General features: G+C 35.6%; 1 protein-coding gene across 3 annotated transcripts in view; it reads left to right on the top strand.

The window, feature by feature from the left end:
* NRG3 (neuregulin 3) overlaps window positions 1-16852 on the top strand; it is a 357744-nt gene that overhangs the window by 243783 nt on the left and 97109 nt on the right. For all 3 annotated transcript variants that reach the window (XM_085229478.1, XM_085229477.1, XM_085229476.1), the window contains exon 3: window positions 9998-10071. In XM_085229478.1, the coding sequence (XP_085085604.1) occupies window positions 9998-10071 (74 nt within the window). The remainder of the gene's footprint in view (window positions 1-9997; window positions 10072-16852) is intronic.

Raw genomic sequence — 16852 nt, 5'->3', positions numbered from 1 at the left:
CTCTTTTTATTATAGTAGTCAACAAAGCAAAGTGAATACCTTACTGAACTACTTTACTTGCTTTGAGCATCTGGCAGAAACAGTCTGTCCCTCTGGATAAGCATGATGATCTCAAGCTATGTAGGAGAGGAGTTTGTAATGTTATTGCATATACATTACTGGACAAGCATCTGATTTTCCTTACATATTTCAAAATTTGTCTGAAATATAAATTAAAATCTTTTATTGAAACTTGACATAAGTTATCTGAATCTGCAAGGCTGGACTGAAAATCTTGTATGATTTTTTTCAAGATCATCAAAAGATCCTCTGTAGTATTAGCATGGCTTGAAACATTTCAGGAATCCTATTTATCTTGAGTATATTTGGCTCTATTTTTGAATTAGGAATTATGCAAAAAAACGAAATGTAAAACATATTTGAAAGTTTTCAAAACGAAAGTCTATGTCTGCTGCTTCTGTTAAGTAGCTGGAAACAAAAACTTCCATTAGTGAGCATGTAGTGTGTCTGAGGAGAGAGAAGTGGGGGAAAAAAATTCCAACAAACGTTATTCTACTTACTAATGAGTTTGCATCTTTCTTTAGTATTGACTCCCTTATTGTTATAGTTGTTTTTAAAAATGCCATGAATGCCATGATTGCATCTATATGTATAATATCTTTTAGTCCTTTTTTTATTGATTTTGGACATTTTTGTTATTTTACCTGTGTTCAGTCCTTAAAATTTCTTTTGAGAAGGACTTTTGAAGGACTTCTATGAAGATGGTAATCTTGATCAGATGTAATGTAAAGCAAAGGTCTCATTTTCTTTTGTTTTTCAACTATTGATGTGGCTTTCATCTATGCCTTAGCTTCATGAGGCTTTTGAATACAATATGAAAACACTTTCCATTTATTCAAAAGCTTTCTCATCACTGATGAATGCCATACATAATGAAAGAATATATTCATTTATCATCTATAGTGAATTATTTATCACACAGCAGAGGTATACTGGGGGAAGAACCTAATCAAGTCTTTTCAATTTTTGTTTGGTTAAATCCAGAATAGCAGGCAAGTAATTGCTCAGTTAGTTGGTAAAGCAGTTTGTTTATTAGGTGATATTCTGAGACAGTTCCTAATGCTTTGTGGTTCATGGATCCAAGTTTTTTAAGGAGAAAGGATGGTGCAGTGTGAACTAGGACAGCGTGTGTTGGACTGCGTGTACTGAATTAAATTTGAATGATACAGAACAGAACTAAAATCTTTCTTGAAAAAGTAAAAGAGAATTATACATTACATTTTTGAAATGCTCTTACACCTAGAGTTGCTTCTGAAAGCTCCTGCTAAACTTTTGCTCATATCTGCTGAAGTTAACCAACATTTGCAGACCCTTGACTTCAAAGTTAAGATTGGCACTCAGGACACAGTTTACGCAGTACAGACTAAGTTTCCTTTTTTTTTTTTTTAATCAGTAATAGAAGGTAACAAAAGATAAAAATTCAAAAATTTTGAAAAATTGATTAAAATGAAAAACATTAAGCTGATTCAAATTTCTCTTTGTGAAATTTTCTCTTCCTGATGTTGATGCTTGGTTATATATTTCAAGTAGTATATTTATGATCTGGACTTGTGTTGCCTGTTGGTGCTGCCTGTCTAGCCCAGAGTGAGAATGTAGTATAAGAGTGTAAGCACTGTTTATGTGGATTTAGAAGCATAAGTAAACTTTTGTTGAGCATTAGTACTTGTTGACCTCGTAACATTTGATTTTTACTAACAAATAGCTCCAAAAATTTAAGCTGATACTAAATATATATTTTTAATTTGGTATAAGCACTGAAATTTCTCCTGGAGCCATAGTTTAAACAGATTTAGCATAAGGTGAGTATGACCTTGGCCTTGTCAACCATGACTGCATAATCTTGCTTATCTTCCAGCTCCATTCTAAATTTCATTATGAGTACTAGAAGCAGCACAGTGCTTTAAAAAGTTTTTTGCATTTTCTATCACTTTGTTTCATATGCAAGTTATGCATCTGTTGCTCCTTTCATCTTCCTTGGAATTCTTCAATAGCTAAATATTTGGCAGTGCTTCAGAACAGTGCTTCGATTTCCTTAGCAAATGGATTATTTTCGGCCTGGTAAATTCTGGTCAGTCTTGGCCATTGTATATCTTGGATGGCTGTTTCTGCCTAGACCTGTCTGTGGTGCCTATTTCTGTCCATATCTTTTGTAGCAAAGTAATGCAATCCTATCAGATTTGAATTTTTCTCCGATACAGCAGACAACCACTCTGTATGGATGGAAAGAGATTTCATTTCTGCAGATTTTGGAATAAGCTAGATGATCCTTAGGATGTCTGTTTTCCAGTCATGTCAGTATGTTCTGGTTCATCTCCAGCTGAAGGGAAACAAAGGATTTGAAAACTAGAATATTTTGTTGTTTTCTGGTGGGGAATGATGTTTAGAGGACAAAAGAGGAAGTCATCTCCTGAAATCAGTGAATTCAGCTTAGCTCAAACCTGAGTAGTGGAGCAGCATGAGTAGACTTCTGTGAATCTCAGTGCTTTCTATGTGCGTAACTATGCAGTGTTTGAAATGTGTCTACAATAAAAAAAAACTACAAAACTGTTTCTCATTCCTGAATCTGTTTGCTGGAACTAAACTGCAGTCATTTGCAAAGTTGACTCTTCAAACTGTGCTGTGTGTGTTGTATGACTTCTATCTAGATGTGTCCTATGGAAAAAAAAAAAAAAAAAAGAGAAAAAATATTTCTGAAGAGTTTCACTATCCTTAGTGAGAGGAGGTAATTCTCACTCATGTGAAAAGCCGAAAACCTGTGCGTTCACTGACCATCAATTTGTGTGGGTATGCTGCAAGTAAATTTTGATACAAATTATCTGTCAAACAATACATGTGAATTTCAGGATAAAGGAGCTAACCTGAATTTTAAGTGAACTCTCAAGTCTACAACCACAACACAACAATTCTGCATGGGATATGTGCGTTGATTAATTGTATTAACTTTTTTTTTCCTGTGTAAGGGAACACTTTCAAAATTCAAAACCTCGTCTGCTAAGAAGAGTAGGAAATCACTAGTTCAGATACTGCCATAGGCCTGGAGAACTTGAATGGCTTTTCTGATACATCTTGCCAATTTTTTTTCTTTTTCTGAACTACTCTTTATGAAATAGAAAGAAAACCACCCAGAGAAAGAGAGAAATGGTAATTTGTTACTTTCTGCATGACCTTGAACGAGGCATTTAAATGAAATCCACATAACTCCTTTTTAAATGCTAAAAGCCTCATTTATTTCAATGGTTAATACAGAGGAGTTAGAGAATTCCAATTTTACTAAAGTATCCCCATTTTGCTTCTCCAAGGCTAAAGGAACCTGAAAGACCGAAGTCAACAAATTAGTTGAAAGTTGTATTATGTAAGTCTAGGCAATGACATGGGTTTTTGTAGGTATGACCTTTAAATCTCTATGCCATTTGCAACAAGTGCATAATAGTACTTCTTTTTTCAGAGAGCTGCACTGACAATTTCTAGCCTGAAAAATACCATGATTTTTACGAAGTTTTATTCAATTTCCCTATTGAAGTTAGAGTTTTTTAACTAGCCTGGCTTTAGGTCAAATGATATAGGAAAACTTTTTCACTCTTCTCTGGATACCTATTGAATATAATTTTCTTCATGGTTACTTGCTCTACTTACTTTTAACGATTGCAAGATTTTTAAAGAAAATTGACAGGATGGTGATTTTTTTTCCAAAGTTCTTAATGTCCATTCTTTGAGATTTGTATGATATATTTTCACAGAAGTCAACTTTTTTTTTAATAAAAATGAAAGAGAAAAAGAGATACATGCCTTGACTTAATCACAAAATAAATTACAAAGTCGTTTGGTTTTGGTGGTTTTTTTTGTTTTTTTTTTTGTTGTTGTTGTTTGTTTGTTTGTTTTAAACTCAAATCTGTACTTGAAACCTTTACTATACAGAAGGTTTCTTCTCTGTTGTGTTGTAGATTTTACACAAAAAAAAAATTCTCAAGAATGCAGTTGCACACTTCAAACTAAAAGTTTGAAGCAGGGAACTGAATTTGTGTTGCTGCATGATTCACAGTATGAACGTGAAACTTGAGTGTATAGTAGGAATGGAAAAACATATCTAAGTGCAAAACATCAATAGTAAGAAAGAATAATTTAAGTACATAATGCTATTTGTATGTAAACCGTGCTTTGTTTTTCACTAGTGGAAACCCCTGAGGAAAAACTGCCATTTTATAAGAGTTTTAAAATCCAGCATTTTTGTTTTGGGAAGACATTAAGCTTTATTCAGATGCATATGCTGGGGTGTTAAATAGATCAAAAGAATTAATGAAATGCCACTTAGCTGTGTTGCTATTACAGGCTGTTGTAACTGGTTTTGTACTAGGTGCTGCCACCCTTCCTCCTCTTCTTCTTTCCTTCTGTGCCCCCTGCTGCACTTGTTACTGAGACCTGACCACTGGCAGCCTAAGCTCCTACAGCCTCACTCCCACCTTCACTTTGCAATTAAGAAAAGCCATGGCTTTTCCTTTAACAGATTGCTTGTAAGTTATTACACGAACCTTTCATGAAACAGTTTTGAAAGGTCATAGTATCTTGGAAAAGTCTTTCCATTGTGAAACTACAGAAACAGATTAGCAAAGAGGAAAATGTCATCTCTCTCAGCAGTGCTCCCTGTCTGCAGCAGTTTCTGGGAGAAGTCTGCAGTAATGCTTAGTTCATTTGGAATTAAAACATTCCTTCTACGATTATATTTTAGTATGAACACTGTTGGGTGTAAATAATACCTGATAAAACTATTAACTTTCCAAGGATTAATACACAACTATTTTACTTGTCTGTACATGATTAGAGATGTCTCAGAAGCAGAGGTGTCTCTCTTCACTCTTTTGAGTTTTTTATTTTTCATTATCATTATTTTTCCTTGTATTTTTTTGAGAATAAATGGTTATCTCTATTTTTATTTTTATCTTTATTTTTTCAGGAAGAATACAAGGACATAGCATGTATAGGGTAGCTGGACCCAGCTGATATCTATTTGTAGTCAAGTGAGCAGTCCAGCTTGGCTGGCTTGATCTCCTTCTGTGATGTGAAGACCCCACATGGGTCTTCAGCATTTAGCAAAGTATTGGATGCTGTTTTCCACAGCATTCTCTTGGAGAGGCTGGCTGCTTATGGCTGGGTTGGGAATACTGATGGTGGGTTGAGCAATGTCAGAGTTGTTGTGGATGGTGTTGGATGTGATTGGCAGCTGGCAACAGATGGTCTTCCATGGAGCTTGAGATTAGGACTGGCTGTGTTTGAGATTGTGTTGGTAGTCTTGGTGGGGAGTGGTCTTAGCATACACTGGGTGGGTATCTGACCAGTGCCAGGTTGGGCAGGAGTGTTCATCTGCTTGGGTTTGGAGAGCTGTTTAGAGGGATCCAATGGGCTGGATCAGAGGGTCACAGTTGTGTGGTATGGAGAGGGTCAGCTGGATATTTAGGCTAGGAAAGACCACAATAATCAAATAGGAAGCATTGCTTTTGGAGCAATGCTCATACAAATTTCTGTTGTTTACTGTGAAGGTCATTCCAGCTGGAAGCAGAGAAGCTGAACTTTAGCTTGCTTGCACAACAGAGAAATTATTTTTCATTGTTTGTAGCATATTCCACACATGGCTTTGATACAACCCAATGGCCCATGGAACGTCATGACTTGCAGTATATATTTGTTACATAGCTGACACTCTAATCCAGGATAGAGTGTGATGTATGCTGTGTGTGTGAATAAGTATGTGATCAAAATTTATTGACCACTCGAACATCTCTTTATTATGATCTCTGAACCCTCTCTGAGAGAATAAATAGAAGATGCTGTTATGTATGGTTTCTAGTCATTTATATTTTGGTTCAGTGGCTATTAACTGGTGTGATGAGAAAATAATTTCCTTGCTTTTTGATTTGTAAGTCAAAATGTGCGTAAGTAGAGCAAGGACCAAAAGACCTTACCTTGAGGAGTGAAAAACGTTACTGTATGTAGCTTTCCACGGAAAGGAGGTTGTGAGTGACTACGTAAGTGCAATGCACAGTAAAGCTTAACCTTAAAAAAACACCATCTTTGAGAAATAATATTACCAAGTGCAAGATGTGTAGAACACAACATTAAGTAATCCTGTCTGAATTTAGCAGCTATCACTTAAGCATGTTCTGTATTTCAGGATTTTTAGCAGCTTCATATTGGCTTTACTTAGGATTTTTTTCGTACCACTTTTAAATCATAACAATTATTGCTGATAATTTTGTTCTCAAGTGTAGATAAATAAAATTATATTGGTGAAAATCAGAGTAAAAAATAGTGGATTCCTCACTCGGATTTAATTTGCGATGAAACAGTAATTCTATTTATGGAGACTTTCACCGTGGTCTGCACTTGAGCATATGTCCAATTCTGTTAATAGAACACAGCACTTTAGGAGCTACATGTGTTCTGTTATTGAGTTGGAGCTCACACTGCAGTTCCAACTCATAGGTGAAAGTTGCAATCTCACGTGCAGGTCGGAGCTTTCACTTGACTATGAGCAATATCTCATCCTACTGTTTCTTTCTTTCTTCTCTGAAGGCATTGCTAATAAACCCTTGCTTGTCATATAACTAAGTGATCATTTGTACAGTCAGCTGTATCTAAGTATTTATCAAGGTTTTCCTGATTGCTCACAGCTTTTTTTTTTTAATACAACCACAAATATAAATGCAATGATTTGCACCGTGTGGCAATATTTAACGACTTCAGTTGGGCTTTTCTATATACTTCTGAATGTGACAAAAAAAAACTGTTGTTGCAGTATAGTTGTAAGACGGGGTTTCTTTGTTTTGTTGGTTTTAGTTTTTTTCCTTCAGAGGTGTGATGCCAATTAACAGCATGTTGACTTATCAGGTGCTGTGAGTACAACCATCACATTTCCCAGTGTAGAATGGATGGCTGATACTTCAGAGGAGATTATAGGGTGCCACAACATCAGCTTTTATTGTATTTCAACGTTATAACTGTCAAATGTACATTTTAAAAGGCTTCAATTTGACAAGACTGCTTTACAAAGATATGAAATTCGTGATGTTGACAAAGCAGTTATTCTTATTACTTGTTGTCTTATGGATTTCAAAAATCATTTGATAATAAAGCTAGGGAACTTAGTTTTTATTTTTATTGACACATTGTTTAAAACACAAGTTATGTATGGCTGGCTATAGTACTTTGCTTAGTGTAACATTACATTTTTATATTAAAGTATCTTATTTATTCCTTATCAGCCACCTCTGTACTCAATTTTGAAAATAACAAAACTAAATGCTTGTTTTGGCATGTTCATCCAAGTGTACAGGTAAGTGAAAATGCTACTTTAGACTCATCCAAGTCAGTCAACCAGTTGATTACCATATGCTTCAGTTTCACACTGAAGTAGCAACAGTGTATGTATAGTCAAGATAGAAATAATAGTTTGATGAGATAGCCAATTCATTTTTAAGAGAAGAAACACAGCACCATTATTATTTCCAGATTGAATACATAGTAGCAGCAGTGCACAGTCGGATTCCAGAGATGCTGAGTTATACAAGGCAGGAGGTGTACAATGAGGGGACAGTGATATATTCCATTCCAACCCACAGCTCTTATAAAGTTAGGAAATGAAAGCCATAGAAGTTAATCTAACTTGATCCTATACCTGGGCAATACTTTACCAGTTTTATACCACGCCGTTTGCAAGGCCATCAACTTTATATGCATCTGTAGTATTTGCAGCTGATAAATTCTAACTCTTATGAACAGCATTCAGTGGAAATGAGAATATTCAAAGCCTCATTTGCCAGATAGAACAAATATTTTCCTGAAGTATAAGACCGATGTTTGGCCCCTGACAGTTGGTAGGATTGGAGTAGTGACGTTCAGTTTGTTGCATGCCCTGGCAGCAAACTCTTCTCCTTCAACTCTGGCATGAGCAATTAATTAACCAGGGATGTCTGGTAGCTGAAATAAATGGTCCAGACTCTTACTCAATGGTGAAATGAGATAGCAAAGTTTGTTTTGTTATAAAGAGTGTGGAACAATATGGAAGGAAGGCAGCAGACTCCTGTCTCTGCTAGCTCTGATGACTGTTGGAGGGGAGGGAAGGGGCTAATCCTGCTGGTATGAGGGTACTGATAGCACTGTTCTGCATTGCCCTGCCTGGTAGTGTGCATCACGCTAGTGTGCGTTAAGTTCAGCTCCTGCAGGTGTTACTGCTCTGTGATTGCTGCATTGGACTAGGTGATGAATGATCTGTATGACTTGCAAACCAACAGTTTGGTTGCAAGTCTGAATAGGGTAGTAAGTGGGACTGGCACAAATATCTGTTAAAATGTTAATAGAAAATGCTAGTGCAAAGAAAAGAATATTGCCACCCTTGAATGCTCTTCTTAAGCTTGGAAATGAGCTCTACCAAACCTCCACAAGAACGTGAAGATGAGTTTCTGTTCCATGTGAGGCAACGTCAGGTATTTCATAATTGGATGCAAAAAAGTGCATGCAGCAGTGTCTGAGTTTATTATGACCTCTTGAGCTTTTTCTGACTAATGGACATCTTTTAAGTGAATATATTGCATGGAAAAAAAAAGACAAATATGCAAATATCTTCAGAGCATTTTTTCCTTGACTGGTAAATTGTGACCACTGCCATAGGATCTGATTTTGTTTTTTTCCGGTCTGCTTTACAGATAGACAATTACCAATGAGAAACCGATCTCCAAAGTACCACTGGGAAGAAAGCAAAAAGCTTTTAAGAGAAAAAGGCACAAAGCAAGATTTGACATAAAATCAATATTTTTTAATCTTCCTCTTACTGTAGATTTTTGTGTCTGATGGGAATTCTTATAATTTATAGATTTCTTCACAAATATGCTTTCTAATCCCTGTATCAATTATGGTGAAGATGCACTTCTCAGGTATCAATTTATTAATCAAAAAGCATTTTAATAGGCAACTTTCTGAGGAAATCTGAGTAGAAATGTTGTGAAGGAAGAATTAACTTCTGTTCCTGACGTTATCACAGAATTCAAGTTACAGTTGTCAATCCTAATGAGGACAGTGATTCTGATTTGAGCATATTGTTTGGGTGATGCTCAGGAACTTGGTGAGATACGGAGTCCCTGTTGCTATCATTTGTAATTAAACTGCCCATCACTTCTCTTTGTGAAACTGCTTAGTGAATAAATAATTAAAGGCCTGATTTCAGTGTGCTTAGTTGAAATGAAAGGGATTGTTCTAAGAACAGCCCAAATGTATTAAATGGAGTTTTTTTAAGTAAGGATTCAAGATAAATAATGGTATTAGAATTCTAGTCAAAGCAAATTTGGTTTTATTAAGACAGTGGGATATTCTAGTTTATACGATTTGAATTGTATTTCTGTGGATATCTAAGAAAGTTCACTTAGGAGCAATGCCTTGTCTATCAAGCGTAAACTCGTTATCTCTTAAATACAGTTGGAATTTGTCTTAAAATAAATGTCTGGATAAGTGTTCCCTATGTTCCCTACTTACTGAAACATCCAAAGATGAATGCATTGCAAATCTCATGGTTTTGTGCAGTACAGAAACTTTATAAAACTTTGTTTTATCTAATAAGTTTATTTGATCTGCAAATGTCTATTTGAGTGAAGATGTTTTTTAGCTGTTTAACTGTTGTTTAATTTAATATTTAAAAGAAGAATTGCACTTAACTGACACTTCTTTCAATAGTTTCTACAATAACCAGAAATAATTGTGGGGAAATCCTTAAAATAATTATTATTTTGTGTGGTCCTTGTCTGTTTCAGAAACTTGCTTCTATAATAATTTAAATAACTCCAAATATGCACGTCCCTCACAACATTGACAGGGAAAAATTCTTTTGAGTTGCTGCCTTGAAATTAACCTTCTACTATCGCATGCGTATGTTTGTCATTTATCCCCTTTTTCTCAGGTGCAAAGAGGGCTACCAAGGAGTCCGCTGTGACCAATTTTTGCCGAAAACCGACTCAATCTTGTCAGATCCAAGTACGTCAAATGTTTTTCTTACATATTTACTCTGTTCTGGAGGCTACTCTTGCTGCACGAGATGACCCTTTGCCTGTTGTCACAAAAATGTATTATGGACCTTTGTAGTTGCGTGCAGGGATCTCTATTGCATTTGTTGATTAAAACAGAAGTACACGTCCCCCAGTCTCTGTGCTAATAAAGCATGTTGCACTGCAGCAGAACAGGCCATTAGGAAACTTGATTCCTTACGATTTGGATTAGTGCTATCCCTTTTGAAGCCAAAGTATTCATGGTTCTCCACTTTTGACTTGAGAACGAGTAAAACTATGTGACATAAAAATAGATGAATTCAGGCTGCAGAGTGGTCCCTTCAGAGAAAAGAAGTGCTTGTTGTCCAGAGCCTCAGAGATTATAATGTCTACGCAATATCTTCTTTATTATTTATTATTTCTCCTTCAGTTTACACAAAACCATATTTTTCATTATATGAGTGACCTTGCTCTGTGTTTACGGAGTAAAGATGTGCTGCTTTCAGTTATTAATGTGGAACAGAACTTTCTATCACACCTGTCAGTGTGTGCTAGAATACCTATGCGTATGTTCTGTTCATCTGTCCCACTTTATAAATTCTATTGACTGTTAAAAATACGTGAAAAAAATATTAGCCAAGATAAAAATTTTTAGAAGAAAATCCATTTACTGATGAACATTATTCGTATTAATTTTTCAGGTGAAGTGACATACTGCAAAGGGTCATACCCAATGTGTCATTTTTATTCTTATTTCTGGAAACTCTAATGTATTTAAGTCTTCTGCTTTTGGGGTACGCTTTAAAATGTCATTTGGATTGTTTTGTCTGTGCTTTTTGAAGAACAATGCTTGTTCTTCTAAGTCTTTTTTGTGCTTTCTCTTTATTTTCTTGTCCTTTTTAATGTGAAAGCCTGTTGCCAAAGATACCTGTTGTTTTGTACTTCTGTGTGTTGTATAGCTCCCATTATAGTTGGCTTAGTATCTGGTTTTGCTTTTCCTTTTGCTTGACCTTTAACTGTGAAGTGCAGAGTCTATAATGAATAGGCAGATATTTATCTCTGCCAAGTCTTGTGTGAATGTGTAAAATAGCAGTTGTATATACTCTAGGAAAAAGGTACTTTGCATCCCAAAAACTAGGGGAAAGGAAACTGAACTAGTGAAAGGGCATAGTGGTACCTACCTGATTGTTTTTAACAATGGACTTAGGTGATATTCTCTCAAGGGCAGAGGTGTATAGTATTTCACTAAATTTATTTAGGTGATAAATAAAGCCCAGAAAGAGACCCCTGTATTAAGATGCATCTAACAAGGCCAAAAGCCCTGCGGGATTTGCATGCTGCTGATAGTACTTTTGTTTTTTATTTGCAGCATTCTTCTAGTTGCACAAATTTGTTTGTCTTAACATGGGAGACGCTCCAGTTTATTTCTGTGTTTCCATAAAATCATAAAATTATTCAGCTACCTGTTTCTGCCCAGTATGAAGCTAAAATTCTACTGAAATGCCCTTTCTTTTAGTTTTATTCATTAAGGCTCATATTTAGAAATATATTATTAAGGTTCTCTACGAATAGAAGACCTTGACTACATTGACATAGGTCTGGATGCTCCTATGGCCCAATAAGTGCTCTTCTGCCAAAATAAAGAAGGTAAATGTGAATTAGGTATTTTCCAAGTTGGTTTTGAAATGCACCTTGTACTTAGTCTTCATTTCCATTCAAAAGAGAAGAAGTTGCAGCTCAGCTCCATTTCTGTGTTCAAATACAGTGTTGGTATGTATACACATCTGTACTTGTTCTATGCATAATGCTTGTGAAAGACAGATTTTATTCATTTTCCTTTGCAGCTGGACAGTGATAACATCAGTATTTTATTCAGGAGTTAAATCAGTCAAGTATTTATCTCCCTTCTAGTGAGAAGAAATGAATATCACATTGAAAATTAGTTTTCAGTATCAGTAATAATTATAGTTTGTGTAATCTGAAAACCGTAAAACGTATTTGACGCTCTTTTGGCAGTCAAGTGCAACATGATTATTTCCAAAGACTCTGGTGTTGATTCACAAAAATTTAGTTTTGCAGTTGAATGTTTGTTCAGATCAGAAAGGTAACTGCTAAAGGATGCTAAATTGTGAATTGAGAGGTGGCTTCCGAAAGCAGCCATTTCTTTAAACACAAGGCTCAGTTCCAAAAGCTGGACACTTAAATGAGTGCTCTTGTGTTGGGACAGTGCAAAGCCAACACTGGTGTCAATCAAGTTTTATAAGCAACTCTAGCTCACGAGTCTTGTAAGTATTACCTAGGGTTTTTTGTAGTAAGGTTTTCTAAGCTCCCGTAGTACATCTGATATTAATTATCTTCACTGAAGATTGAATGTATGAAAGGTTGAAGCTATATGTTTTTAAACTTTCCTTGCCTGTGATAGTGCAACTTAAGTTTTCAGAACATTCATTCGTTACTAAATGGGAAGTAAATTTGAGCCACACTCAGAAAATAACTATCAAGTCAAATTTATCATTATAATATTTATATGCTCAATAGTATATTTTTGTAGTAGTCCTCTAAGACAAACCTATCTTGTTCTGTGTGGCTTCTGTCTGAAGTTCCACAATGTGATATGGCTCTGCAGTGCTTTCCTTCTAATACCAGGCCAAATGCAGCTTCTTACCTCATTTATGGCTATATTAGGCACATCTTCACTGTACAGCACAGATAAGGTTCAATTCAGGTAATAGTTTATATGCATTATTGCATGCTATATCATGTGCATTTTGCCTAGCTAGAGTGAACAGCTGCTACATTTAAGAGGCTGTTGTTGGGAATCCTCTTGAAACCACTGATGGTGTTTCAGAATTCACGAAGCAATTTCAGTGACTCAGTAAGGAGTCACTTCTTGCAGGAGTACCTTCTTGCAGTCATATCTGCCACCTGCTACCCATTTTCAGGTCAAAGTTAGGATCAAACTGATAAGAAATCAGATTTAAGATGGAAAGATAGCAATGCCAAAACATGGTAAATGCAAGACCTTCTAGAGGACCTTCAGTCATGGGAGCCATCGCAGATGCTATAAGTTTGCTCTTTCACTTCATTTAATTTCTCTTCTATTAGCTAGTTTTTCTGAATGTAAGTGAAAAAGCAAAAATTGAATTTACATATAAAAACAAAATATATTGGTTAATCTTGGAACATGTGTGAAACCACATAAAAGCATGGGAGCAGCAAGAAATCTAATAAAATGAATGATGTGGCCAAAAAAGGGAAAAGGGCTGCCTGTTGCATGACAGTGCAACTCGTGCTCAGTGTCACTATCAAGAGGAGAGAAGCCATCAGTCTTTGTAAAACAGGGCAGTAAAAGCCTATCAATTATTGTTCAATCTTCCCCTCCCTCATGTATGGAGGGATGGCTAACGTGAGATAGCACTCACGTACTGAAATGAAAGGAGTATATTTGAAATATTGCTTCAGCTTTCTCCATTTGAGCTAACTCCTCTTACATGTATGGTTCATGGCAATGGTTACCACTTAGGTTTTCAACATTATAAATGAAGCTTTTATTTAACTTTACGTACAAGTCATTTTTCAGGCATGTGTAGTCCTGTGTGTATCTGTAGGATTGGAAACTTCTATACAGCCTAAATTGTACAAATGTACTCACATACTATCCTTTATAGTGTTCTGGAGTAGACCTGCCTGGCCCAAGGAGTCTTGAAAGGTAAGTTGTACCTAGGCTGCAGATATTCTATTTAATTCATTTTTACTTTGAGGCGAAATGTAACCTCTACAGCTTTAACTTCTCTCTGCATCTATTCTAAAGTGTAGAGGAAAGCAATCAAGAAAGCAGTTTGTCATATAGGCATTATTTGATGGTGGATATTTTTTCACCAAATTCTGTTGAACTCAATTCTCAAGTAATTTATCCCTAATAGTTTCAAAAGCTATTTTGCCATGCAAAGGAAAATGTATTTCAGTTTTATAATGTGCAGTATTAATTTCATATGAGACATAATAACACTTGAGTTTTCCCTTTTGACCTTAAAAGCATAAATGAAGAGGAATCCCATCCTGTCGTTTTTCAAAATAAATGCGTTATTTTCTAGAAATAGGAAAATAGGATGGAAAACTTTAAGGTTATTAAGCCATGCTTCTGCTACTGCAGACAATGTGATCATGTAATTCTTTCTGCAGTTTGATCAGACTTCATTTTTTAACAACTTAAAACTAGTGTGAGTGGGTCACTAGTAACAGGTTTTTGTATAGTCCCTTCTCTGAGAATTTCAGATTCCAGACAAAATTTGTTCGCAGCCAGGATTTTTTTGTTGTTGTTAAAATGTGCACTTTCTTTCTATCCTGATATTTTTTTGTCCATCAGTTTCCACCAACACAGTCACATTATGCTTTGGGTTTGTCTGTCCAGATTTTCTAATGTCAGAAGTCTCGTTCCTGTAGACTTAGCTTTAACTTGTGGCAACCCTTACTTGTGCCAACATGACACAAATCATGTTGGTGGTTTTTTTTTTTGAATCTCATAAAAGACAAACCTGCAAGCTGTATGTCTGGACTATGCAGATATTTGTCCTTAGATTACTTCTTTATGTAGTAAAGGATCAAAAACCCTCTCCTATAAGACTCTGGGGCTATAAATAAGTAGAGAAACTTCTAGGTAGTTAAAAATGAAACTGTTTCCCTAGGAATGTCTTCATGGCCTCAAGACATGAACACTCCTTGCTTTATTCCTCCAAAGTCCTAGTGACTTTTCTGTTTTTTTATTGATAGAAATGCATTTTTTTCTTTAGAACTCCTGGGTCATGTCTAAATGGGAAGTTTTAGAGCTTACACGTGTGCCTATGGTTTCAGCAGTATGCCAGCCCACTGCCCTGGATAATCCCATTTGAGAAGCTTTAGTGGTTACGTTAGTCTTAAAGCTGTGCATTTCAGTCTGATTTTAGGTGCCTTTTTCCCCTCTGGTTTTCTATTTGTAAGATCATAGGATAATTTAATTTGAAAGAGAAGTCTGGAGTTCTCAGCAGAGCTCAGGAGGCTCAGCCTCCTGCTTTGAGCATATCTAGCTTTGTAGGTTCTGCTAAACTGCTGCGCTGGACACAGTGAAAGCAGTCTTCAGAGGAACTGTTACTTAATAGAGGACATCTGTAAAATATTTAAAGAAATTCTTTCTTTTCAAGTTGTATGGATAAAATAAGTGAAACTTTTGAGTCTCTTACTGAAGGATTTTTTTTAGAACCTGAACAATTTGTCAACTTTACATAATGTTTGTGATTTTTGTCAATATTCTTCTCAAATGTTTTTCTTCCTCTTTTGATTTCTGGAAGACATAGGGGTAAATAAAATTTTTGTCTTAGAAAGCATTTGAAGGTAGGGAGTAGCAGTTAGGAGTAGAAGACAAGCTAAGGACAATATGAGGACCTGCCTTGCCAGAGGCAGATATCTAAATACTATGGAGAGCAATCCTTCTAAAATGGATTAATCATTCAGCTTCTTTAATCTTAGAGGGTTTTTTGAAATACATATCTATACCTGAGTTCTGTCTTAGCTTTGTCTCAAAAAAAATAATAATAAAAAATTAAATGGAGAGTTTTTAAGGCCTTCTGCAATACTTATTCTAGAAGTTGTCATCTGTTTATTAAAAATGCTTTGTGTTAAAAAAAAAATCATACAGAACAAGCAGCTACAGGCCAACTTTCCGTTCTAATAGCAGTAGTTTTACGCACTTACGCCAATCAAAGTGAAGAGTGACATCAACAGCATGTTCACTATAAAAATCATTGTTACTTGGGAATATTAAGCTTTTGCCAAGACAAATAGTCAAAAGGTGATATTTTTTTGCCTTGTAAAATCAGATTTTAAGATGTGTGGCAGCAATGATTGGGTCAAGTCCGTGGCAGTCAAAGATTTGATTAAGATCTTTTAGTGCCTATCAAGTTAGCAAGACGTTTCTTTTAACCACTGTTTATTTTTTAAATTAAATAGAGAATTCCGCCGGTTTAAATACATTGTGAATAACGTTAATTAGTATTGATGCATTAAAAACTGAAAGGAAGGAATTGCTGTTATAGAAATAGCAATAAAGGGGAAGAGAGACTTGAATAACTTGAAAAATTTTCATGAATTTTTCTATAGACATGAAAAGATGCATCATATTGTAGTGCGGTCTGGGGAACATGAAACCTGAGGAAGGGTGAATTCAGAAAGAAAAGACATCTCTGAGAAAGCAGGGACGTGCCTCTCCATCTCTTTGGTCAAATGAGGGTAGAGACCTCAGAGTACACACTGTAGAAGGAGGATTTCTTAATTTGAGTTCTGTTGACACTGTAAAATTTTCTTGTGTGCAAATAGTATCAGTTTTGTGTTTTTCTTGTTTTTTGTTTGTTTATTTTTTGTTTTGAAGTAGGAACGTAAGCTTTATTCTGCAGGAAAGACTGAAATGTTCAAAATAGAGGTGCAAGATGGACTCAGCCTTAGTAAAATAATTTGCCATTAATTGATGGAAGCACAAAGTCGTTCTTTGTCAGAGCACATCAGAAAGTTAAAGCAAAAGAGATTAAGTGAAATCACAAGTTTGCTGCTGTTTCAGTGAGCACACAATGTGTGCTCAAAATCATGATCAGTTTTGACAATGTAATTTTCATACTATCTTCAAAACCCAAATTAAAATGCATAAGAAACAGCTAGAATTAATATTCGTTTCTACAAATGTACAAAGTGGTATGCAGAATGTGCAGTAGAAATGGTTTTTAGTGGGTTTACTATTGCTACTA

This window comes from Meleagris gallopavo, chromosome 8 (assembly GCF_905368555.1).
Source record: "Meleagris gallopavo chromosome 8, MGAL_WU_HG_1.1, whole genome shotgun sequence".
Taxonomy (NCBI): domain Eukaryota; kingdom Metazoa; phylum Chordata; class Aves; order Galliformes; family Phasianidae; genus Meleagris; species Meleagris gallopavo.
Note: the sequence above shows the minus strand (reverse complement) of the source record. Positions and strands in the feature narration are given on the sequence as shown.